The 27,355-nt window shown below is 39.2% G+C and overlaps 1 protein-coding gene across 4 annotated transcripts in view; it reads right to left on the reverse strand.

The window, feature by feature from the left end:
- The window catches only part of EFCAB2 (EF-hand calcium binding domain 2), a 108,972-nt gene extending 86,003 nt beyond the window's left edge, over nt 1-22,969 (reverse strand). For all 4 annotated transcript variants that reach the window (XR_008714866.1, XM_055582087.1, XM_055582084.1 and 1 more), the window contains exon 1: nt 22,509-22,969. Coding sequence is in view for 2 of the 4 variants with exons in the window: in XM_055582084.1 (XP_055438059.1) it covers nt 22,509-22,539 (31 nt within the window). In the remaining 2 variants the exon portion in view is untranslated. The remainder of the gene's footprint in view (nt 1-22,508) is intronic.
- Between the last annotated feature and the right edge of the window lie 4,386 nt (nt 22,970-27,355).

A 27,355-nucleotide genomic window follows, 5' to 3' on the forward strand; every position in this document is an offset into this window, starting at 1 on the left:
AGAAATGGTATGGACCTAACAGAAGCAGAAGATATTAAGAAGAGCTGGCAAGAATACACAGAAGAACTGTACAAAAAAGATCTTCACAACCAAGATAATCACGATGGTGTGATCAACTCACCTAGAGCCAGACATCCTGGAATGTGAAGTGAAGTCAAGTGGGCCTTAGAAAGCATCACTACGAGCAAAGCTAGTGGAGGTGATGCAATTCCAGTTGAGCTCTTTCAAATCCTGAAAGATGATGCTGTGAAAGTGCTGCACTCAATACGCCAGCACATTTGGAAAACTCAGCAGTGGCCACAGGACTGGAAAAGATCAGTTTTCATTCCAATCCCAAAGAAAGGCAATGCCAAAGAATGCTCAAACTACCACACAATTGCACTCATCCCACATGCTAGTAAAGTAATGCTCAAAATTCTCCAAGCCAGGCTTCAGCAATACGTGAACCGTGAACTTCCTGATGTTCAAGTTGGTTTTAGAAAAGGCAGAGGAACCAGAGACCAAATTGCCAACATCCTCTGGATCATGGTAAAAGCAAGAGAGTTCCAGAAAAACATCTATTTCTGCTTTATTGACTATGCCAAAGCCTTTGACTCTATGGATCACAATAAACTGTGGAAAATTCTGAAAGAGATGGGAATACCAGACCACCTGACCCGCCTCTTGAGAAATCTGTATGCAGGTCAGGAAGCAACAGTTAGAATTGGACATGGAACAATAGACTGGTACCAAATAGGAAAAGGAGTACGTCAAGGCTGTATATTGTTACCCTGCTTATTTTACTTATATGCAGAGTACATCATAAGAAATGCTGGTCTGGAAGAAGCACAAGCTGGAATCAAGATTGCCGGGAGAAATCTCAATCACCTCAGATATGCAGATGACACCACCCTTATGGCAGAAAGTGAAGAGGAACTCAAAAGCCTCTTGATGAAGGTGAAAGAGGAGAGTGAAAAAGTTGGCTTAAAACTCAACATTCAGAAAACGAAGATCATGGCATCTGGTCCCATCACTTCATGGGAAATAGTGGAAACAGTGTCAGACTTTATTTTTGGGGGGCTCCAAAATCACTGCAGACGGTGACTGCAGCTGTGAAATTAAAAGCCGCTTACTCCTTGGAAGAAAAGTTATGACCAACCTAGATAGCATATTCAAAAGCAGAGGCATTACTTTGCCAACAAAGGTCCGTCTAGTCAAGGCTATGGTTTTTCCTGTGGTCATGTATGGATGTGAGAGTTGGACTGTGAGGAAAGCTGAGCACTGAAGAATTGATGCTTTTGAACTGTGGTGTTGAAGACTCTTGAGAGTCCCTTGGACTGCAAGGAGATCCAACCAGTCCATTCTGAAGGAGATCAGCCCTGGGATTTCTTTGGAAGGAATGATGCTAAAGCTGGAACTCCACTACTTTGGCCACCTCATGCGAAGAGTTGACTCACTGGAAAAGACTCTGATGCTGGGAGGGATTGGGGGCAGGAGGAGAAGGGGATGACAGAGGATGAGATGGCTGGATGGCATCACTGACTCGATGGACGTGAGTCTGAGTGACCTCTGGGAGTTGGTGATAGACAGGGAGGCCTGGCGTGCTGCGATTCATGGGGTCGCAAAGAGTCGGACACGACTGAGCGACTGAACTGAACTGAGGTCCCATTTGTTTATTATTGTTTTTAATTCCATTATTCTGGGAAGTGTGTCATAGAGGATATTGCTATGATTTATGTCAGAGAGTGTTCTTCTTATGTTTTCCTCTAAGAGTTTTATAGTTTCTCACTTATGTTTAGATCTTTAATCCATTTTGTTTATTTTTTGTATGGTGTTAGAAAGTATTCTAGTTTCATTTTTTACAGGTGGTTGACCAGTTTTCCCAGCATGACTTATTAAAGAGATTGTCTTTTCTCCATTGTATATTTTTGCCTCCTTTATCAAAGATAAGGTGTCCACAGGTGCATGGATTTATCTCTGGGCTTTCTATTTTGTTCCACTGATCTATATTTCTGTCTTTGTGCCAGTACTATACGGTCCTGATGACAGTATGTAGCTTTGTAGTATAGTCTGAAGTAAGGCAGGTTGATTCCTCCAGTTCCATTCTTTCTCAAGATTGCTTTGCCTATTCAGGGTTTTTTGTGTGTGTGTTTCCATACAAATTGTGAAATTATTTGCTCTAGCTCTGTGAAAAATACCACTGGTAGTTTGATATGGATTGTGCTGAGTCTATAGATTGCTTTGGGTAATATACTCATTCTTCCAATCCATTAACATGGCATATTTTTCCATCTATTTGTGTCATCTTTGATTTATCAGTGTTTTATAGTTTCCTATATATAGGTCTTTTGTTTCTTTAGGTAAATTTATTCCTAAGTATTTTATTCTTTTCATTGCAATGGTGAATGGGATTGTTTCCTTAATTTCTCTTCCTGTTTTCTCATTGTTAGTGTATAGGAATGCAAGGGACTTGTGTATTGATTTTATATCCTGCAACTTTACTTTATTCATTGATTAGCTCTAGTAATTTTCTGGTGGTGTCTTTAGAGTTTTCTATGTAGCGGATCATGTCAGCTGCAAACAGTGAGAGTTTTACTCCTTCTTTTCCAATCTGGATTCCTTTTATTTCTTTTTCTGCTCTGATTGCTGTGGCTAGGACTTCCAAAACTATGTTGAATAGTAGTGATGGGAGTGGGCACCCTTGTCTCATTCCTGATATTAGAGGAAATGTTTTCAGTTTTTCACCATTGAGGATAATGTTTGCTGTGGGTTTGTCATATATAGCTTTTATTATGCTGAAGTATGTTCCTTCCATGCCTGCTTTCTGGCGAGTTTTTATCATAAATGGGTGTTGAATTTTGTCAGTCGAAGACTTTCTCTGCATCTATGGAGATAATCATATGGTTTTTATCTTCCATTTGTTAATATGGTGTATCACATTGATTGATTTGTGAATACTGAAGAATCCTTGCATCCCTAGGATAAAGCTCACTTGGTCATGATGTATGATCTTTTTAATATGTTGTTGGATTCTGTTTGCTAGAATTTTGTTGAGGATTTTTGCATCTATGTTCATCAGTGATACTGGCCTGTAGTTTTCTTTTTTTTGTAGCATCTTTGTCTAGTTTTGGTATTAGGGTGATGTTTGCCTCATAGAATGAATTCAGGAGATTACCTTCCTCTGCAATTTTCTAGAAGAGTGAGTAGGACAAGTTTTAGCTCTTCTCTAAATTTTTGGTAGAATTCACCTGTGAAACCATCTGGTCCTGGGCTTTTGTTTGTCAAAAGATTTTTGATTACACCTTTGATTTCCGTGAACAACCACATTTTTATAACAGAATGACTGTAATATATGTCAGAGTATCTTGTATATTTTTTAAACATACTGTATACTGACAGAAGGTTTATTTTTATAAAATAAGAATCTTAGAAGTATTTTTAAGAGTGTCAACAAACAGGAACACTTTTCAGTTATTGTGTAACCTCCATTTTCCATGCATTCTTATGGGTATTTATTAGAAACTAATTCTTAAATGTGTTTTTAAAAATCATATCCTGTATGTTAACTTTGGTCAATTTTTTTCTCCTCCTTAAAAAATAATTCAAAATAATAAAATTGTATAACAGTTTTAGAAAAGAAACTAAAAAGCATGAGAAAAAGTTCGAGTTTTTGCTCCTTTACTTCCTTATAATTGGATGTAACTAGAGAAAGTGTAGGGAGAGACTTGATATTATTAAGGGTCTTTTTCAGTAATACACATTAAAGGAATTTGGATTTTATTCTAAGGGCAATAGGTATCAAACCAGGATTTATCAAGTAGGGAGTATCTGACTAGATTTATTATCAAGAAAGATCACTCTTGTTGCTTGGAGGAAAACTCAATTGGAAACAAAGAAATGGCTAGTGATCTGGAGAAACTGTATCCTCAGTGTGTCCTATTCTTTCCCATAATGCTGTAATCACTTGATGGGGGTGCCCAAGTTGTCCTTCCCCAACCCCCATTAGACTGCAAATTCAGTAAGTCATAGGCTTCATTGGTTCTCGTCACTTCTAGGTAGTATGTATCCCAGGATCCCAACAGAGGGACATTCTACCAAAAAGCTGACCATTAATCTTCAAAGCTATCAAAGTGATCATGAAAAATAAGGAGAGTCTGAGGCTGTCACAGCCAAGAGTAATGTAAAGAGACATGACAGCTAAATGCAATGTAGTATCAGAGGTGGGATCCTGGAACAGAAAAGGGCATTAGGTAAAAATTAAGGAAAACTGAATAAAGAATGGCTTTAAGAAATAAAAAAGTTACTAACTTCTTACTTTGAAAAAATTTTGCCACCATTTCTAGGTTGCAGCACAGTATCAGACTACCTGGGTTTAAAGATCAGATCCATCCATTATTAGCTCCATAACCTTTTGGACAGGTAACTTAACTGCTCAATACTCAGTTTCTCTCATCTGCAAAAAGGTATCAAGACTGTCTTAATGTCACAGGTTGTTTTGAAAGCTACTACCAGAACTATAGTAATATTCAATAAAAGTTACTCATTATCAGACTATTTTTTTCTAATTTGAGCAAAGTTACTTAGTATCTCAAGAAAGCAAGTTATATAAATTTGACTGAGAGAAATTAAGTTTTCTGTTACAGTTGACCCTTAAACAACAGGAGTTTGAACTGCACAGATCCACCTATACGCAACTTTTTTTTTCAACTGTAAATACTACAATACTACAAGGGTCCAGAGTTGATTGAATCTGAGATGCAGACCATGGACAAAGGAGAATCACCCATATAAGGAGGACCAATATAAATTATATGCAGATATGCAAGTATGCTGTGGGTGGCACTCCTAACCCCACATTGTTCAAGAGTCAACTGTACTCATTTACATGAAATGTAATGAAAGAGAAAAAAGGAAAAACTCCATTAAATAATTTCACCCAGGATTATTAGCATTGGTTTGCGTGTGTGTGTTAGTCGCTCAGTCGTGTCTGACTCTGCGAGCCCATGGACTATGGCCCACCAGGCTCCGCTGTCCATGGAATTCTCCAGGTAAGAAACTGACTGTAGTTGGTACCCATTCCCTTCTCCAGGGGGGATCTTCCCGACCCAGGGATCAAACCTGGGTCTCCTGCATTGCAGGCAGCTTCTTTACCATCTGAGCCACCAGGGAAGCCCGAGCTTCCTACACTGGTTTTCATGAAGTCGTAAACCTTACTAGAAGCTTTTGGTATTTCACTAATAATATTTTTTGAACTAGTAATTATTGGGTTAGATATGTAAATTATCTTTTTAAAAATACTAAATAGGGACTTCCCTAGTGGTCCAGTGGTTAAGACTTCATGTTCCCAATGCAGGAGGTCCAGGTTCATTCCCTGGTTAGGGAACTAGATCCCACATGCTGCAACTAAGATCCAGTGCAGCCAAATAAATTAATGTTAAACAGAAAAAGATAAAAAAATACTAAATAAAATGTATATATTTTATATTATTTACATTATTCATAGTTGTTCCTACCCTTCTAGGTCACAAAAGCATACAGCAGACTTCTTTTTTATAAAATAAATAACTAAATTAATATGATACAATAATAAAATACCTTTTAATTGGTGAAATCTCAGAGGCAAGTTATATTACTGCACAGTAATTCCTTTTACCTTCTTCCCATATTACACATTACCAAAGCCAACAATTTGACATATTTGTTTTTCAGCAATAGAAATACTAGGGCTAAAAATGATCTATTATACCAAGTTAAAATCAAACCATATAAGACAAAACCAAAACTGTGCTATGCTTAGTTGCTCAGTCACGTCCGATTCTTTGTGACCCCATGGACTATAACCCACCAGGTTCCTCTGTCCATGGAGATTCTCCAGGCAAGAATACTGGAGTGGGTTGCCATGCCCTCCTCCAAGGGATCTTCCCAACTCAGGGATTGAACCCAGGTCTCCAGCATTGCAGGTGGATTCTTTACCATCTGAGTCACTAGGGAAGCCCCAAACCAAAACTACTTAACATTTAATTTCAAAAGAGGAAATTAATGATAATAAATACAGAAGGAGCTATATTAACCAATATATATGTCAAACTGCCTAAGAAAACAGAGAGGTTTTTGTTTTGTTTCCTTTCCCTCTGTCCCACTGAGTGACAGTGGCCACTGACACAGTCCCAGGGCAAAGATATAATCAAGGGTTTTCAATTTCAGCACCAGCTACCAAATACTGGCCCCACTACCCAGGGAGAATAGAGAAGTTTTTAAATATCACAGCTGGGTTTTTTTCTAAAGCTAAGATTTGTCTGTATATATATTTAAATACTAGGTACTCAAAATCCCACCTTCATAAATTAAGAGAAAATAATAAGCCCCAAGAGAAATCCTTATCATGAGACCTGTTTTAAAACACACAACAAAGAAGGTAAAGAAATTCATTCCAGGTTAATTAACTAGAAGTATAAATTATGTTATTGTTCTATTTGACCCAAATAATGCCAATATCTATTCCAGAGATATGCTGTTTTAAAAAAAATGTTAAGAACCCATTAAGGTGTTTTGGGGGGAGGAGGAGTTCTTAATGAATTCTTATTTTATAAATGGCTTGATCCAAAAACAATATATCACCAAAACACCTGGCTTAAAATACTGTATGGTATTCGCTCATGATCTAACTTTATGTTACTATGTGCTTTGATTTATCAAATATTTATTGATCATGTACCACAAATACATTTTAATTTAAAAGGAAAACAAATCAGCTACAGTAAACTATAATAGAAGATGTGTTAAAACTCAGCAAAGTATGTAGACAGTGTTATAGAAGCACAAGAGTGACACCCCATCTTTTTAGAGTGAGACTTAGGTAGAGATGATGAAATAGTCAGAAATTGAAATGGAGAGGCATTAATTCATCCCTAACCCTCTTCAAATCTCAACATCCAGTCACAAAGAAATTTAGAATCCCTAGGCTCTAAAACTTTCTTATTTCCTCTGCTACCACCTAGTCCAAGATAACACCATCATCACCTGCTCTTGCCCTGGTCCAATCTGCCACAGTGTAGGCAAGGGACCTTGGACCTCTTAAAAACATAAACTGAATTGTATTATCTCCCTAGTTAAAAGGCTTCAGTGACTTCCTCTTGCTCTTGGATAGAGGTCAGTACCCCTGACCTGGTCATCTAATACGTGTGGTCTTGGCCTACTTTATAAACCTCATTTCACACTAGTCTTACAGTCTCACCCACTCTCACTTCTTCACACCAGCTACACTGACCCTTATTCAATATTTCTAGTAAGCCATGCTCCTTTATTTATTCAGGCTTTTGAATCTGCAGTCCTTTTAGCTGAAAACTAGTAGGTTTGGGGGGCTTCCTCGATGACTCAACGGTAAAGAATCTGCCTGCCAATGCAGGAGACATGGGTTCTATCCCTGGGTCAGGAAGAACCCCTGCAGAAGGAAATGACAACCCACTCCAGTATTCCTGCCTAGTAAATCCCCTGGATAGGGGAGTCTGGTGGGCTACAGTCCATAGGGTCGCAAACAAGTCGGACATAATTTAGCAACTACACAACAACAACAGTAGGTTTTTCAGAATAGGGAATGCCACACTCAAAGCCCCTGAAGTAAGAAGAAATTAACTCAGGGGTCCCTCTTCTAGAACTTTTTGAACTTATCCCAAATATCACTGAATTATGGTTCTCTTCTCTACGGTATATAATCTCTTAAGACGGTAAGACCCAAATATGTTCTATTAACCAATGTCCATCACAGTGCCTGACACAGTAAGTAATTAGTGATAATAATATATAGAACTCTTACTACATGTGAAACTCTCTGCTACATGCTTTACCACTGTATGAGGTAGCTTCTAATTTACTCCTCATTTAACATGCAAAGAAGTTAGAATAGTTATGTACCTAGCCTAAAATTCTTGCTATTGTTCAGTCACTAAGTCATGTCCAACTCTTTTGAGATCCAGCTATTAAGAGGTGGAGCTGAAATTCAAATCCATCAAGAGTTACTATCAATTTCATGTTCTGAACCACTAAACAATACCATTTATTCAAGGAAGCCCAGGATAAGAAAACAATATATACAGAGGCTTAGAACTTTCATTATGGAAAAAAACACATAAACTGTTCATTATGGTACAATATAGAAGGCATGGAGGGTGGCACCTACCAGACTTGTGATTAGAGCAGAACCTGGAGAAATAAAACACCATAGTCTGCTCTATTAGAGAATTAATACCATACTAAGGCAATGGTGATGGACAGGTAGGCCTGGTGTACTGTGATTCATGGGGTCACAAAGAGTTGGACACGACTGAGCAACTGAACTGAACTGAAGGCAATGGGAAACATGAAAGGTTTTTGACAGAGAATTCATCACCAGATAAGCAGACTTTCAACATGGTAAATGAAAATAAGTAAAACAATTAAGAAGCTTTTGCAATAATTCAGTAGATGCACATGTACGTACGAACAAATTGAGGAAGCTCCTATTTTTATGACTTGTATTTTTTCTGTCATATAAGAAGTGAAAAAACGAATAGGGAGGATGCCCACTCTTATCACTTCTATTGAACATAGTATTGGAAATCCTAGCCACAGCAAGCAGAAAAAAAATAAAACATATCCAAATTGGAAGGGAAGAGGTAAAACTGTCACTATTTGCAAATGAAAGATACTCTATGCAAAGGCATTAAATTCTCCATACAAAACCATTAGAACCAATAAATGAATTTAGTAAGGTTGCAGGATACAAGATTAATATAAAGAAATTTGTCACATTACTTTATACTAACGATGAAATATCAGAAATAGAATGCAAAAATATAATCCTGCTTAAAATTATGTCAAAAAGAAATACCTAGGAATAGACTTAAGCAAAGAGATGAAAGACCTATAAGCTGAAAATTATAAAACATTGATAAAGGAAATTGAAAATTATTAAAAGATAGGAAAGATCTCCCATGCTCTTGGATTGGGAGAACTAATATTGTTAAAATGGCGTATCCCACACAAAGCAATCTACAGATCTCATACAATCACTATCAAAATACCCATGACATTTTTCACAGATTAGAACAAATAATACTAAAATTTACATGGACCCACAAAAGACCCAGAATTGCCAAAGCAATCTTGATGAAAAAGAACAAAGCTGGAGGCATAATCCTTCTACACTTCAGAGATTACTGCTGTTGATGCTGCTGCTGCTAAGTCACGTCAGTCGTGTCTGACTCTGTGCGACCCCACAGACGGCAGCCCACCAGGCTCCCCTGTCCCTGGGATTCTCCAGGCAAGAACACTGGAGTGGATTGCCATTTCCTTCTTCAATGCATGAAAGTGAAAAGTGAAAGCAAAGTCGCTCAGTCGTGTCCAACCCTCAGCGACCCCAAGGACTGCAGCCTTCCAAGCTCCTCCATCCATGGGATTTTCCAGGCAAGAGTACTGGAGTGGGGTGCCATTGCCTTCTCTGTCAGAGACTACTACAAAGCTACAGTAATCAAAACAGCCTAATGTTGGCATAAAAAAGATATATGGATCAATGAAACAGAATAGGGAGGCCAGAAATAAACCCACATATTTATATAGTCAATTAATATACAAGACAGCAATCAAATACAACAGAGAAAAGATAATCTCTTCAGTAAGTGGTGTTGGGAATACTGGGCTGCTACTTGTAAATTAATGAAATTAGGACATTCCCTCACACCATATACAAAAATGAACTCAAAATGTTTTAAAGACCTAAATATAAGACATGACACCATGAAGAGACTCCTAGAAGAGAACATAGGCAAAACATTCTCAGACATAAATTGTAGGAATATTTTCTTAGATTAGTTTCCCAAGGCAAAAGAAATGAAAGCAAAAATAAACAAATATAACCTAATCAAAATTAAATGTTTTGCAGAGCCAAGTAAACTGTCAACAAAATGAAAAGATAACCTATGAAATGGGAAAAAATATTTGCAAACGATGTGACTGACAAGAGTAAGAGCCAAGAATATAAACATCCCATACAATTAACTGTCAAAAAACAAACCACCTAATCAAAGACCTAAGTAGACATTTCTCCAAAAAAGACATACAGGTGCCCAACAGGCACAAGAAAAGACGCTCAACATCACTAATTATTAATGTGAATCAAAACCAGAATGAGGTATCAACTCATACTGGTTAGAATGGCTATCATCAAAAAAAGTCTATAGATAATAAGCGTTGGAGGGAGTGGTGAAGGAAAGGGAACCCTCCTACACTGTTGATGGGAATGTAAATTGGTACAGACACTTTTGCAAACAGTATGGAGGTTCCTTTAAAAACTAAAAAGAGTTACACACACACACTCACACACACAAAATGGAATATTACTCGGTCATTACAAAGAATGTCATTTGCAACAACATGGATGGACCTAGAGAATATTATACTAACTGAAGTCAGTCAGAAAAAGACAAATGTTATATGATATCATTTATATGTAGAATCTGAAAAATAATACAAATGAATCCATATACAAAATAGAAAGAGATTCACAGACACAGGAAACAAACTAATGGTTACTAAAGAGGAAAGAATAGGGAGGAGGAATAAACTAGGAGTATGGGATTAACAGACACAAATACTATACATAAAATAGATAAGCAATAAGGATTTACTGTATATAGTACAAAGCACTATATTCAATATCTTATAATAACCTACAATGGAAAATAATCTTAAAAAAAGAAATATATATATATATCTAAACTACTGCTGTATACCTGAAACTAACACAATACTATAAATCAACCATACTTCAATTTTTTTAAGTGTATCTAAATTAAATTTCATAGAGATTTTCCATAAGAGATTATCTTTGTTCCTAGGAAATATATACAAAAGTATTAAGGAATATATACAAAAGTATTAAGGAAGAAAGCAGTACAACTGTAACATACTACTCTTAAATGTTTCAAGTAAAGAATATACATATATAACAGATACATACAACAAGTTATATGTATATATATGAGAGAGAGTGATAAAATGTGACAAAATATTGAAATTAATCTGGGTAAAGGGAATGTGGGAATTCTCTGTACTATTACAATTTTTCTGTAAATTTGAAATTATTTTACAAAATTATTATTCAAAATTATTCTTAAAAATAATCAGTGCTGAATAAAAAGGCAGTTCAAGAATAAAATATCTGAATTGAAGATGTCAGAGGTCGTACAATCCTAGATGTTATAAGATACAAGTTCGGCCACAAAAGTGAGCAGTTGAAGTATAATGCAGATAAAGTCACTGAAACTGGTCACATTTGAAACACTTTCCCTCTCATTTTATTATATTGCACAGTTTCTATGAAACTTCACTTACTGATTTCACCTGAAGTTCTTTAATCTCTAAAATTCCTTTCACTCTTCTTTTGAAGCCTTTAGTGTTTATACCATTTTATAATGAGTTACCAATGCAAATCTACTAACCAATTAAAGAGCTGCATAGTTCCCTTTCCTTATAACTAATCAAGATCTTAATTAACAGAATTTCAAATCTCTCTCTCTTTGACATTCTATTAAACAGACTACCACTTTTCAGGTTTATTATCTTGGGTCCTACTCAGAAGTATTTGAGAGTCTCGTGGACTGCAAAGAGATCAAATCAGTCAATCCTAAAGGAAATCAACCCTGAATATTCATTGGAAGGGCTGATGCTGAAGCTACAATACTTTGGCCATCTGATGAGAAGAGCCAACTCATTGGAAAAGACCCTGATGCTGGGAAAGACTGAAGGCAAAAGGAGATACAGGTGGCAGAGGATGAGAAGGTTAGATAGCATCACCGACTCAATGGACATGAATCTGAGCAAACTCTGGGAGATAGTGAAGGACCGGGAAGCCTGGTGTGCTGCAGTCCATGGAGCTGCAAAGAGTCAGACAAAACTTAGCAACTGAACAACAACAACAACAGAAGCATTTAACCTATGTGATGCTATTAAACTGAATACAAATGTTAACGTCAGCTACTATATCAAAGTTGGTGATGATAATGGCGCATCACCCCCTACTGTACCAGGCATCCCTGCATCCCGGATCTCTCTGACTTCAATTTCCAGAAGTTATCATCTGGTTACTCCAAAGGATGAAAGATCCAACCATCTGCCTTATGACTTTCATCCAAACCTTCCATATTTAGTTTCACTCCACACACAGGCCATCAGAGGTGGCTGCTGCCTCCAATTTTAAAAATTACCAGGATTTCACAGCTCCCCTTGGTTTGTTTCTTTTTGGCTCCCTCCTCCACAGGCTTATGTGTATTTTCTTTGGTTCTGCTATGTTAGTGGCCACTCATTCATCCATTTAATAAATTATCTTCTCTAGTAATGTCTGTTTATAAACCCCTATTATCTCTCTCCTATTCTCTTTATCTTTGTAAGTCTATGCCTTTTTTTTTTTAATTCTTTTACTGTCATTCTGTGGGATTTCAGTAAGGGCAAAAATAAACATGTGTACTCTATCATCATGTTGAAGCAGAAGTGCCATTCTAGCATTTTAAATAATGAAGTTGGATTTAAAATGTAATTTCCAATCTGAGTGCTTCTGCAAATGTAACGAGGGTAGCTCTGAACTATTTTCAATATTTTTAGAAGGTTAACAAAAAACACATTTACCCATGGAAAGACCATGCAAGATGACACTAAACTACTCTACTCATTACCCTTGGTTCATTTATTCCTTCAACAAAGATGTACAGACTGATTACAATAAATCCTATAACTGTTCTAAATCCCAGGGAATTAACAGTAAGTGAAATAAAGTCTCTGACTTCCTGAAGTTTCCACTGTAGCAGGATAGACAAACAATAAGCAAATATGTATCTTATTCTAATCATAAGCTCTGACTGGCGACTGTGTATCTTCGATTAATTAATCATTTTTAAAAGAAAATAATGTAATTAGTAAAAAAGATCACAATAAGTACTCATAGAATTTAGAAATGCAATTATCTTCTGTAACTCATAAATAACTAGTATGAACAAACAAAGAGGAGAAGGAATGAAGTCATTTTTCCAAAGGGGATAGACGGTGGGGATCTATGCTGTATCAAAAGATTCTTGATACAAGACATTTATTGACCATTTACTGTGGTGGCATTATTCTGTAGCATTATTTATAGCACAGAAAATCTGGAAACAATGTAGACATCCAATAGTCAGGGAAAGCTTAGGTAAATATAATTCATAAATATAATAAATGCAGCTATTAAAAATAATGCTGAGAAATACTGATGACATGGCAAAGTGCTTATAATAGTAAGTACAAAAGCTGCATATAAAACTATATACAACGTAATCTCAAATCCATAAAGCAAAACAAAATACAAATCTGTCTAGAAAAAACCTAGAAGCAAATACATTGAAACTTTACCCTAGATTCTAGATCAATGGTTTCTAATAGCATCCTCATCCTCTGGTAACTTTGTTAGAAATGCAGAGTCTCTCTTTTTTTTTTTTTTAAAGAAAAGAAATGCAGGTTCTCAAGAGCCCACCGTCAGCCCACCAGCCCCAGACTTACGGGTTCAGAAACTCTGGGAATGGTGCTTAGCAATCTGTGGTTTAACTAGCCCTCCAGGTGAGGCTGAAGTTCATTAAAGTTTGGGACTACTGCTCCAGATAAGGAGATCATGGGCCAAGTTTTCCTTCCTTTTGTAATAAAATTCCCCTGACTTCTCTATGTGGGGTATAGAGGCTAAGAGCATTGGCTTTGGAGTCAGACAGACTTGAACATGAGTCCTTGTTTCAGCGGTTAGCTAAGTGGCAGGCCACGGTCATACTGCTTTACCTGTCTATCAACACTACTCCAGTCCACTCTCTCCTGCTTTACATAGTTTCTGACAAGAAGCCTAGGTAAGGCTTCTTACTTTTTTTCTGACTTCTTTCAGGATTTTCTTAACTTTGGTTTTCTGCAGTTTGAAATATAATATACCTAGGCATAGCTTTTTGGTATTTATCCTGATGGTGTTCAGTTAGCTTCCTGGATCCGGTTTGGTGTCTGTCATTAATTTTGGAAAATTCTTGGCCGTTATTTTTTTTTTAATATTTACATTTATTTAGTCGCACTAAGTCCTAGTTGTAGCATGTGGGATCTAGTTCCCTGACCAGGGATCGAATCTGGGCCCCCTCGTATTGGGAGTGTGGAGTTTTAATCACTGGACTGCCAGGGACATCTCTCCTCTTGGCTGTTATTATTTTAAATATTTCTTGTGCTTCATTCTTTGATTGCTTTTCTTCTGGTAATTCCCAATTATGTGTATTTTAGACCTTTTAAAATTGTCCCAGTTCTTGGATGTTCTGGTTTTTCTTTGGTTTTTCATTCTCTCTCTCTGCATTTCAGTTTGGGAAGTGTCCAGTGGCATCATCTTCAAGCTCTATGATACTTTCCCCAGTCACATTAAGTCTACTGATGGGCAAATCAAAGGCATTCTTTCATTTCTGTTACAGTACATTTGGTCTCTGATATTCCTTTTTCTTTCTTGGAGCTTTCATCTCTCCACATGAAATACTCATCTGTTCTTGCCTGTTGTCTACTTTTTCCATTGCAGCCCTTAACATATTAGTCATAGTTATTAAATTCTTTATCTGATAATTCCAAAATTTGTACAAATACTTCCTTTCTCTTCAGGTTGTTTCTCTTATCCTTTAGCATGCCTTGTAACTTCTTGTTAAAAAACACACCTGATGCATCAGGTAGTAAGAACTGAGATAGAAGGTCATTAGTATGAGGATTAGCTTCCCAGATGGCACTAGTGGTAAAGAACCCACCTGCCACCAGGAGGAGACATAAGAGACGCAGGCCCATCCCTGGGTCGCAAAGATCCCCTGGAGGAGGGCACGGCAACCCATTCCAGGATCCTTGGGAGAATCCCCATGGACAGAGGAGCCTGGCGGGCTACAGTCCCTGCAGTCACAGAGAGTCGACATGCCTGAGGCCACTGAGCACACAGGAGGGTGTGTGCACCGTTTCCTGTTTCCTGTAGCTCCAGTGCCAGGTTCCTGCCAGAATTCTGCCTTAGATACAGTTTGCATTTACATTTTTCAGTTGTAAAACACTGGTATTACACTGAGTCCTATTTATGTGGTGATAAGATGTGAGTGAAGAAAAGCAATCTATAATCTTATGGTTAATTTTTTTTTTTTTAATAGACCAGGGTTTCTGGAATGTGACCCTTGTAACTGTGTTTTAGCTTCTCCCCATCCTCTTAGATGAGATAAGAAGGCTATGGGGCACTGTGGCTGGCTAAACACAGATAGGTAGGACAAGGCTCTGGTAATGTCTTTTCCCCCTGGAAAGCACATCTTTTTATGAAGAATGTTCTGGAGATTTCAAAACGGTTACTTTCCCCTTCTGCCTGCTAGAGCAATAAGGAGGTCTTTCCTGTCCCTTTACTAGATAGCCTGGTGGGGTTCCTGGAAGTAAAACCCAAAAAAATATGAGGGACTTCCTAAGACTGTAGGTTCCCAGAAGTTTCTCAATAGCACAGCTTCCACATAGCCTTCAACTATTTGCCAAAATCACCAAGTTTTCTTCCAGTTTACAGCAACAGGGGTGATGACTTCCAAGCTCTTAGTGTTGGAGCTGAAACTAGAATTCTGCTTTACCATTCAAGCCCCTGTTATTCATTTGTAGAAAGGGGATAAAAGGGGTCTCCCTCACATAGGTTTGTTCGAAGAATTAAATAACATAATTCATGTAAAATATTTAGCCCAGTGCCTACTCCAAAGTGCTGATGAGATCAAGAACTCTTTAAACTGAAGTCTAAGGAAATTAAATGACATGCCCAACAAAATCTGGAAAAAAAAAAAAAACAAAAAAAGCAGTGTCCAAGTTCAAGCCCAGGTCTTAAGCTCCAAATTTATTGCTACATTTTAAAAATAAGTTATTTCTTTACACTCATTCATTCCATCAACAAGTATTTACAGAGTGACTACAATACATCCTACAACTGTTCTAAATCCCAGGGAATTAACAGTAAGTGATATAACTCTTATTGAGAGAGTCAGTTCCAAGGTAGGTTGATAAGAAGTCCAGGGTTCTTGAGGAGAAAGGGGTCCGGAGCCCTTGAGGAGGAGAAAGAGGTATGGGGCTCTCAAGGAGAAAAGGACAAACGTTCTTTTCTACATTGCTTTGTCTTAGTCAATGTAACAATGCATCTTGCTTGAGGACATGTTTCTCCTTAACAAGAACCTTTTGACTAACCCTGTCATCTTAAAATTATATTATGGGAGTGGGTCTGGTAAAATCTTTCTATTGTTCATTCCAATCTTGTTAACTTAAGATGTATGTTGTGGGAGTGGGTCTGAAAAAAATATATAAGGACTTGATAAGACTAGTCAAAAGCAAAGGAGAAAGGGAAAGATATGCCCATTTGAATGCAGAGTTCCAAAGAATAGCAAGCAGAGATAAGAAAGCCTTCCTCAGCATCAATGCAAAGAAATAGAAGAAAACAACAGAATGGGAAAGACTAGAGAGCTCTTCAAGAAAATTAGATATACCAAGGGAACACTTCATGCACAGATGGGCTCGATAAAGGACAGAAATGGTATGGACCTAACAGAAGCAGAAGATATTGAGAAGAGATGGCAAGAATACACAGAACTGTACAAAAAACATCTTCACGACCCAGATAATCATGATGGTGTGATCACTCACCTAGAGCCAGACATCCTGGAAACTGGACCTTAGGAAGCATCACTATGAACAAAGCTAGTGGAGGTGACAGAATTCCAGTTGAGCTATTTCAAATCTTAAAAGATGATGCTGTGAAAGTGCTGCACTCAATATGCAAGCATTTTTGGAAAACTCAGCAGTGGCCACAGGACTGGAAAAGGTCAGTTTTCATTCCAATCCCTAAGAAAGGCAATGCCAAAGAATGCTCAAACTACTGCACAACTGCACTCATCTCACACACTAGCAAAGTAATGCTCAAAATTCTCCAAGCCAGGCTTCAGCAATACGTGAACCGTGAATTTCCAGATGTTCAAGCTGGATTTAGAAAAGGCAGAGGAATCAGAGATCAAATTGATAACATCCACTGGATCATTGAAAAGGCAAGAGAGTCCCAGAAAAACATCTATTTCTGCTCTATTGACTATGCCAAAGCCTTTGACTATGTGGATCACAACAAACTGTGGAAAATTCTGAAAGAGATGGGAATACCAGACCACCTAACCTACCTCTTGAGAAATCTGTATGCAGGTCAGGAAGCAACAGTTAGAACTGGACATGGAACAACAGAGTGGTTCCAAATAGGAAAAGGAGTACGTCAAGGCTGTATATTATCACCGTGCTTATTTAACTTATATGCAGAGTACGATCATGCAAAATGCCAGGCTGGATGAAGCACAAGCTGGAATCAAGACTGCTGGGATAAATATCAATAACCTCAGATATACAGATGACACCACCCTTGTGGCAGAAAGTGAAGAACTAAACAGCCTCCTGATGAAAGTGAAAGAATAAAGTGAAAAAGCTGGCTTCAAACTCAACATTCAAAAAACTAAGATCATGGCATCTGGTCCCATCACTTCATGGCAAATAGATGGGGAAACAATGTTAACAGTGACAGTCTTTATTATTTTTTTGGGCTCCAAAATCACTGCAGATGGTGACTGCAGCCATGAAATTAAAAGATACTTGCTCTTCGGAAGAAAGGCTATGACTAACCTAGATAGCATATTAAAAAGCAGAGACATTACTTTGCCAACAAATCCGTCTACCTAAAGCTACAGTTTTTCCAGTAGTCATGAATAGATGTGAGAGCTGGACTATAAAGAAAGCTGAGCACCGAAGAATTGATGCTTTTGAACTGTGGTGTTGGAGAAGACTCTTGAGAGTCCCTTGGACTGACAGGAGATCAAATCAGTCAATACTAAAGGAAATCAGTCCTGAATATTCATTGGAAGGACTGATGCAGAAGCTGAAACTCCAATACTTTGGCCACCTGCTACAGAGAACTGACTCATTGGAAAAGACCCTGATGCCAGCAAAGATTGAGGGCAGGAGGAGAACAGGATGACAGAGGATGAGATGGTTGGATGGCATCACCAACTCAATGGACATGAGTTTGAGTAGGCTCTGGGAGTTGATGATGGAACAGGGAAGCCTGGCGTGGTGCAATCCATGAGGTCACAAAGAACTGGACGCGACTGACCGACTGATCTGAACTGAACACTTAGATTTTATGTGATACATATGGAATCTACTAAACAGCCACTAATTCCCTAAAATGTACCAACCACTTTTCTTCCAATTTATTCAGCATTCCTTTAATGCCAGGCATTGTGGTGGGTGATGAATGACCAAGAAGATACTGTCCACATTACAACAGATTATGAAATAGATATAACTATTTCCAGTTTACATTTGAGGAACCTGAAGATCCCTAGATTTAGTATCTTGGCTAAGATCAGATAGAGCTTGAGGAAACTATGATTTAAATTCAGATCTTACTTCGGTGCTCACGTTTTCTACTATCTTGTACTACACTCTGTACTATCAACAGTTCACTTTTCAAAAAGTAGTATTAACCTGTAATCTCAGTTTTTTACTTTAGATTTCCAAATGTTGGGTTTCGAGAGGAATGGCACAATACAGGGAAACAAAACAAAATTATAAAACTTCTTCCGTTTAGGAGCGGATTCCTCAATTGGAAGTACTTTACCAAGCAATATTATCAAAGCATGCAAAGTAAAAAGAATACTTTAATACAAACAAAAATCATAACTCCTAGAAAGAACTTTGAGTACCTGAGTCTTATTTAAAAAACAAAAAACAAAACTGACATGCCTTCCAAAGCTCAATGGCCTGCCAAAAATTAGAATGTTATTCCTAAACAGTGTGTTTCCTAGACATGATTTTAATCACAAATAGAAGATTCTTCCAGTCCTATATAAAAGTCTCTAAGAGTTAGAAACATTAAAATAAGATTTAAAGATCCAGAGAATCAACAACTACATTGATTCCTCATTTTAAACAAAACAGAGGAAAAGGAAAAAATAAATAATGCTCTGGCTGAGGAAACTTATACAGAAATAACAGAACTTCAAAAATAATCTTTCCTATCCCATTCCAAACATTCTCCTTTTAGTAAAACAAATAAAATTAAGTACTTAAAAAATCAACTTGATTCTAGAATTTCAAATTCTTTAGCTAATATATGTTACATTTTTTAATCTAGGAAAAAAGATAAATTATACTATGTATAAAGTACAAAAATGTTACAAATTAAGCATGATTTCAATGTACATAATCTTACAGAAAATGTTTATAAATAGAGCCCATCATAGATTTAGTTACTATTTACCAATATTCTCACTATTTGTATCAAGATTAATCCCTAAATGTTGAAGAAGAGCTGGATATGACTACCCAGAAACTTAATCCTTCAGAACTTAAACAAAATTCAAGATTAAATCTGAACAACTTAAAATATATATGTGTTGTTATTTTTTTAAAGACATGCCAATGAATTATTTTGGCTCTCAAAAAAAATGTTTGTTGAGCCAGATGAAATAAAAGCATATAGCTTACTTGAAAGGAAGAGGGAAAAAGTCTCTAACAATAATTGTATATGCTTTTAGGTGTAGATCTTTGGGGAAACAGTAAATAATGCTTTGATTAAAACAAACACTTTTAATTAAATTATCTGAATGTGACAATATTTATTGAATTCCTACCATGTGCTATACACTCTGCAAGACACTAAGTATAAAGAAATGATCCCCACCCTCTTTGAGCTTATAAGGTAATGAATATAGCCTTCAAAACTATCCTTTTCTTTTGCTTGATTCCATGTTCATTAAGCAACTTTAGAAATATACATCTACCCTCTACAAAAGCTTAATACACATAAAACAGTATACGACATTACAGAGGTCAGCTTCCTGACCAATGTATCAACATACCCCAATTTAAATTAATAAATCTTTATTCAGGTTTGTACATCACTCTTTATGAGTTTAGTTAGCTTGAGTGAATCCTCAAAGCCTAGCCTATTCGGATTAATTGGTCAGGCGTAATTTCTGAAACTTCAGAGCAGAGAATCAAATATATGAGTGAAATATGTGTATACAAAGATGGTTATCAGCAAATGAGTCTCTAGTTTATCCTTATGATAACATACCTTTATTTCATTCTCAAGACAACATACTTCTATTTCATCATGCCCTTCAAGCTGCAATTACAATTAACTCATAGGACCCTTGTAAAGAGTAACTGAGATATACTGTCTAACAGTGCTTCTCAAACTTTAATGTGCATGTGGAACGAGCAGGAATGCATAAATGCTGAGTCTAATTCAGTAAGTCAGGGGCAGGGACTGAGCTCCTTCCTTTCTTACAAGCTGCCAGTGATACCAGGCTGCTGCCCACATCAGAAGGGGCTACAACACACCTGGCAAGCAGCTGGCACATGGGCTGCTCATACCAGTCCAGCTGACTGCTCTCTCCCTTTTGTGAATGTCTTATATAGCTCACCTTCTTTGGGAGAAAAAAATACCCTCCCAAGTTCTAACCTAATCAGAATGCCTTCCATATGGCAGGCATTAAACACATGTCAACTGAATGAATGACACCCAGTCTGATTTTAACAGTCATTACTTCTATGGCTATAGACAGAATTGTTTCTTCTCTGACATAGTTTATTATAAATAGGAAAGTATCTTTGAAAACTGAAAAATCAAAAAACCTTTCAATCTATTTTTTTAATGAAGAAAAACAAATTGTATTTGCAGCATAATCCAGTGTGTCTTTTCCTCAGGCTGACCTAATCAAATTTTTTTTAAATCCATGATTAACTTATCTCCTGAAAGTCTTCCTTTTTTTTTTTTGTACATAAGAATTTTAATAAATAAAGGTAAGTCTTTCTGGGTAAGTTTTTTTTTTTTTTTAGCTGCACTGGGTCTTCTCTAGTTGCTGCCAGCGGGGGCTACTTTTCATTGGGTCGCAGGAGCTTCTCATTGCCCGGGCTTTTTTGTGTTGGAGAGCCCAGGCTCAGTAGCTGTGGCGCAGGGGCTTAGCTGCTCCCTAGCATGTGCAATCTTTCCCCAAGAGGGATGGAACCTGTGTCCCCTGCACTGGCAGGCGTATATGTAACCGCTGGACAACCAGGGAAGTCCCTCTGGGGAAAGTTTTAAAACTAATATTAAAAAGTAATCATTTTCTTAGGACGTACCTTATACTTTTAAAACAGCACAATAAAATTATAAGGACATCTTAGGAAGGTAACATCTATAAAATGTCTGGCTTTTCAGACTAACGTAATCATAAAAAAAAATAGTATTATTGCTATCACTACGTCGCTCTTTGGCACAGTGCCATGTGTTTCTCCGCCTTTTTTCTGTGATCACCATGACAAGTGACTGACTACCTCAGCGCTGGCTTCTACACTTGTAAATATCACTTAATTACATCTTTGTTCCATGCTGAGAAAAATGGTATGCTGATATGTTTCAAGCACTCAAAAAAAGAACAAAGGTGCGGTATTTATTATTTTACCTCTACCGTTTCAATGGCTTGACATTTTAGCGACGAGTTCATCAATTACTGAAATAGACTTATTTTTGAGTAACGGAGGATGGTTAAAAAAAAAAAAAGCATCAACCTTTTAATCAAACTGCTGAATTAAAACAACGTTAACAGTCTTACAAATAAACATGGATAAGCGGGTTTTCTTTTCCCTAATGATGAAAACATATCAATGCCTCCCACCCAGCGACCGGAGGCCCAGTCCCGCCTCTGCCGCCGCGATCGCGCTGGGCCGTCTGGTGCCGCCGCAGAGAACAGGCCTGCGCACCGAGCTCTACGCGTTCCCTCTAGAGTTTGCTCTTTCATTTTTATTAAAGTTTTTTGTGTTTTGTCTTGTTTTTCGCTTAAAAAAAGACACCAGGCGGGTAGCGCGCGCACTTCGGCTCCTGGAGGCGCGGACGCAGTCGCGGTGACCTCGAAGCCGTCCTCCCACGTCCCCGCTACGAAGGCAAAATGGTGGCCGCAAACGCCAGCAGTCTGGGCCCGGCGGGGTTTCAGCGCAGCCGGGGAGGAGCACGGCAGACGCCCGCAGCCTGATCCGTCCTCACCCAGGCCGCCGCGGGGGCCCAGAGCCCGAGCAGCTGCCGGCGTTGCGCCTGCGGCAACGAGAGCCCAAGCCAGGGCTTGGAGGCGGTGTCCTCGAGACCGTGAACAAGGACGCCATTATGGGGCTCCAGGCCGGCGCCTCGACCGCAGCCCGCGCTGGAAGCGAGGCTCGGGGCTCCGAAGGCGGGACGACGGCGGGGTGGGGGGCGGGATGAGGGCCCGGGAGGCGGGGCGAGGGAGGCAGGAACGGGGGAGGGGGCCTCCGCTGCAGGGCGGGCGGCGGGGCCTGGCTGTGTCAGCCTTCTTCCTGAGGGTTGGCCTCCAGAGGTAGGGGGTCCCACTCTGTCCGGAGATCCCCGGTGCGGCCCGGGGTCGCGGTGGGCGGCGAGGGCTGCGCTTCGCGGTGCCTCTTACCTGTGCCGTCCCTGTCTCTGTCGTCCGCCATCTTGTTGCGGCGCCGTCGCCGGGGAGAGGCATGTTGCTAAGCTAGGTCACGGCGTCCTGACCCCCTCCAGCCCTGCGGCGAGTCGGCCCTGGGGGATGGGAGGCTCCGAATCCCGAGGGAAGGAGACCCCGGGGCGGGGGGCGGGGGAAGGAAAGCTCCGAGCGCGCGCGCCCCCCGCGCCCGCTAGGACCCTGTGGCGCTCGGAAGCCCGGATCCGCGCCCGCGACCCCTTTAGTCGGTAGCTTCAGCCTATTCTGCCCAGTACCGAGCCCTGAACCCTGATTTTTCTGGCATAGAGGAAGTATTTAATAATAAAGTTCGGAACCCCTCCTTTCCCATGTTTCTGACCCATTTGGGGACACAGTGCTCTACTCGTCCCCTCCAGTTTGTAGCATGTGGCGTTGTTCGACTTTTTTTTACTGCAGATTTAAAAACGCAGCTGGAGAGCTGGTGCAGAGCTCGACTCCGGAGGGGTAACAGAAGCAACCCGCAGTGCCGCCGCCGCCTCCCCTTCCCATCTGCCCCACCTCCGGCCCACGTTTTCGCCAGTCCAGTGCTCGCCGCCCGCTCCCAGAGACCGGGACTGCAAGGCGGGCGAGCGCTGGAGCTGGGACGGAAAACTGGGCTGGCGGGGAGGAAACCAGAGAGCCATTAGAGTGTTACTGGTGGAGCTGAACCGCTGTAGAAAAACATGTTGTAAAATCGGCGCAAACATTGCGTCGTCAAGGCTGCGATTTCCCATACAAAATAGAGGTTCTCATAGCAACAAAGACGTGCCTGTATTGTACCCACTGTTACGTACATGAAGATGTTCCTACTTGTGAAATTTGACAAGATGTCCAGCTGAATTACCGAGGGAAAGTTTTACATCTCGCTTTTCTGAAATTTGGAAGCTGTAACATGTTAAATGTTTGTCTCATTTTAAGGAAAAGTTCACTAGAATATTTTCTTTTAAAAATGATTTTTGAATAATATGCCTAATGGTATGGTTCGAGCGAATATATATGTTTTTAAAACTAGTTTTAGATAGTTTTTTAGTCCATGTGCGTGCTAAGCCGCTTCAGTCGTTTGACCGTTTGCGACCCCCATGGACTATAACCCCCCAGGCTCCTCTGTCCATGAGGTTTTCCAGGCAAGAATACTGGAGTGGGTTGCCATTTCCTTCTCCAGGGATCCAACCCTGGGTCCCACGTTGAAGGCAGATCCTTACTGTCTGAGCCAGGAGGAAAGCCCCTTTAATGCATGTGTATATTAATTTAAATGACTTAATTTTATGTAAAAATCATTTATAAACAACTTTAAATATTAAGAGGCCTTCAAAATATAAGGTATTTAATGGTTTGATTAGCTGAGTTTTTTTATTTTTTATTCTGGTTCTATAATCCCTCAGTAAACACTAAAGAAAACTAATATTCTTTATTAAAATAAGTATTTTTTCTGTAGAAGATATTCCTGTGGTGCTCCAATCAGCATTCTCTTTGAAATTGACTACAAACAATTGAATCCTCACAAAATGGCTCAGAAGATAGATATTTATATAAAATGAATATAATCATGAACAATAATTTCTTAATGCCAAAAAGTAGAGTAATCATTAGCACAGACTTCCCTGGTGGCTCAGTGGTAAAGAATCCACCTGCCAAAGCAGGAGATGTGGATTCAATCCCTGGGTTGGGAAGATCCCCTGGAGAAGGAAATGGCAACCCACTCCAGTATTCTTGCCTGGAAAATCCCTTGGACAGACCTGGTGGGCTACAGTTCAGTAGATTCACAAGAGTTAGTTGTGACTTGATGACTGAACAACAACAAATGATTAGCACTCACGTATATTTAAATTTCATGATCATTATGGTCTAGTTATTTGTTTTTTCAAGACCCTCTTTTCATACAGGTGATGAAGGCCTTTGAAATAAATGTGGGAAACCCCAGCTTTAGTCTTCATGCTCACTACTCACGATACCTTTTCCTGTGCTGGTTACAGTTTCCTTTTTCTGGAATGCCTTTCTCTCCTCTCTCGGCTCTAACATTCACCCTCCCACAGACACACGTTTGTCCCCTCCCTGTTGTCAGTGACCTCCTTGAAGGTCATGTGCTCCCTGAGGCTTTCCCCTTCTTCTGAGGTGTCAACCCCTTCTTCTGAGGTGTTATCTATAGACCCTCACAAGGACTTCCCTGTAGCTCAAACAGTAAAGAACCTGCCTGCAATGCAGGAGACCAGTGTTCAATCCCTGGGTTGGGAGGTTCCTCTGGAGAAGGGAATGGCAATCCACTCCAGTATTATTGCCTGGAGAATTCCATGGACAGAGAAGCCTGGTGGGCTACAGTCTGTGAGGTCGCAGAGTCGGACTAAATCGGACTCAGTCAACTGAGCAACTAACACACACACACAGACCCTCACGTTGATTTATAGTGATTCTACTTGTTTCCCCCTACCAAACTGTAAGCTCTTGAGGATGGGAAGTGTTTCATTTGTCCATATTATCTCCATTGCCTAGAACAACTTTTCAATGTTTATGTCTAAAATAATGTGCATTTCTAGGGCTTTCCTGGTGGTCCAGTGGTTGAGCGTCCACCTCCCAATGCAGGGGACATGGATTCGATCCCTGGTCCAGGAAGATTTCACCTGACATGGGGCAGCTAGTCGTGTATGCCACAACTGTAGAGCCAATGCTCCACAACTAGAGAGTAGCTCCCGCTCACTCCAACTAGAGGAAACCCACATGCAACAACGAAGACCTAGCACAGCTGAAAATAAAGCTATTTAGAATATAAAATGTGTGAACTCTATCAAAATTGAAAAAATAATGTGCATTTTTAAAATTAGGACAGAATTTAGTCTTCTCGACATTAATGGTAAGAAAAGCTTTTTATTTTTTAGGTTATTTCAAGCCACATTAACCTCTAATTCTTAACTCCTACAGCATACTTAACACTCTAAATTTGGATGAGTACAAACTATTTATGTTAATTAACCCCTCCACCCAATTAGATTTGAAGATGTATCCTAATATATACATCTTTTGTATCCCCACAGTACCTATCCCAATTTGGGACACATACTAGGAGCTTAATATATACTTTTCAGTTGACTGCTGCTACTGCTAAGTCACTTCAGTCGTGTCCGACTCTGTGCGACCCCATAGACGGCAGCCCACCAGGCTCCCCCGTCCCTGGGATTCTCCAGGCAAGAGCACTGGAGTGGGTTGCCATTTCCTTCTCCAGTGCATGAAAGGAAAAGTGAAAGTGAAGTCGCTCAGTCATGTCTGACTCTTAGCGACCCCATGGACTACAGCCTACCAGGCTCCTCCATCCATGGGATTTTCCAGGCGAGAGTACTGGACACATATAAGTCTGTTATTATTCTGGAAAACTTTCCACAAAGTGAAAAAAAGGTTATCCAAGTGACAAAAGCCCACTATACCAATGAGTGGGGCCAGAGGGATATGTATGGGTTATGTCTTTTTGTGTGATTGAATTTATAGTGTGATAAATTTGTTCACACAGGCATGAGTTCTGTGCCTATGAGGGACTCAGAAAATGTTTCTTCTGAATACAATTGACTCAGTTACCTAAGATGTGGGTAAAGTGAAAGGGTAAGTGGTGTGAATAATGCAAAATGATAGTAAAAAAAAAACCTTTACAGCACTGTTACTTTCCTAGGATGGGGATAATTGACATCCCCTTGGACTAAGAATAATTTTTTTTAAACCAGATTTTCCTTAGCTATTGCCCTGTACTGACCTCATGATTCTAGGCAAGGCATGTAATCTCTTTAAAACCTAGTTAACTTAGAGAAATGGAGATAGCAACATCCATGCTCCTTGTCTTAAAGTTTTCATAAGACTCAATAGATGTAACTGAAAGCTTTGAAAATTTTAGAGAACTTGTGAAGAATCCCCACTTTCATGTAGGAAGAAGTACTTAGGGGGTCAAACCCCAACTTCTCTCCCAAGATTCAGCTTCCACTTGGAGAGTTTGCTTTTCCAGGTCTTCAACAGGAGGTTGACTTCAGGTCTTAACACTTCAGAGCTTCATGTTAAGTTTGTGGCCCCTTCCTGATTTCCCACCTTTGATTTTTAATTCTTATCAAGCATGAGTGGCTTTAAGGATATCTAGATTCTTTGGGCTCTAGACTCAGGAAAATGAGAGGGAGGTTGTTACTTCTCAGATCTAATTCCAGTTTTCTAATGGAAGATATATCTTTCATCCTCCTCTGGATGATTAATACCAAGAATGTCCAGCCCTTCAAGAAAGACACTGCTCCTAACCTACCCCTACCCATAAGGGGAGTAGCCTTACTCTGTGATCTCAAAAGGAAACATCAGAATATGATAGAATAAGGATACAGTTTTCTTAAAATAATAAAAACAACTCTAAATACTCTGTATATATTATCTCTTTTAATCCTTCTCAGGCTGATAGTATCTCCATTTCACAGATGAAAAAACTACATCTTCACATTAATGGCCTGTTTAAGGTCTCACAGCTAGTTAGTTGGTAAGAGAGAGCTGGCAAGGAGTCTAGTTCTGGTTCCAGAGCCACTGTGCTTCTCTATAAATGTAAGATACCATTGTTATATTCTATTTAGTAACCTGAATATTTAGAGAAGAATGTTAAGGGCAAAAATCCTGGACAGAATTAGTCACCTTCCTCACCCTTTTTTTTTTTTTTTCACTGCTTCAAAACATCAACCAAAGCAACTGGCAGAGACCCTTAGGGACTTGAAAGGAACCAGATAATGGCATGCATGATGCCCTTGTCCGGACAAAAAATTAAATGTAAGGCCTAGCTTTTGGGTGGCAGGAGAGGAGGTGAA

This window comes from Bubalus kerabau, chromosome 5 (genome assembly GCF_029407905.1).
Source record: "Bubalus kerabau isolate K-KA32 ecotype Philippines breed swamp buffalo chromosome 5, PCC_UOA_SB_1v2, whole genome shotgun sequence".
Classification (NCBI taxonomy): domain Eukaryota; kingdom Metazoa; phylum Chordata; class Mammalia; order Artiodactyla; family Bovidae; genus Bubalus; species Bubalus kerabau.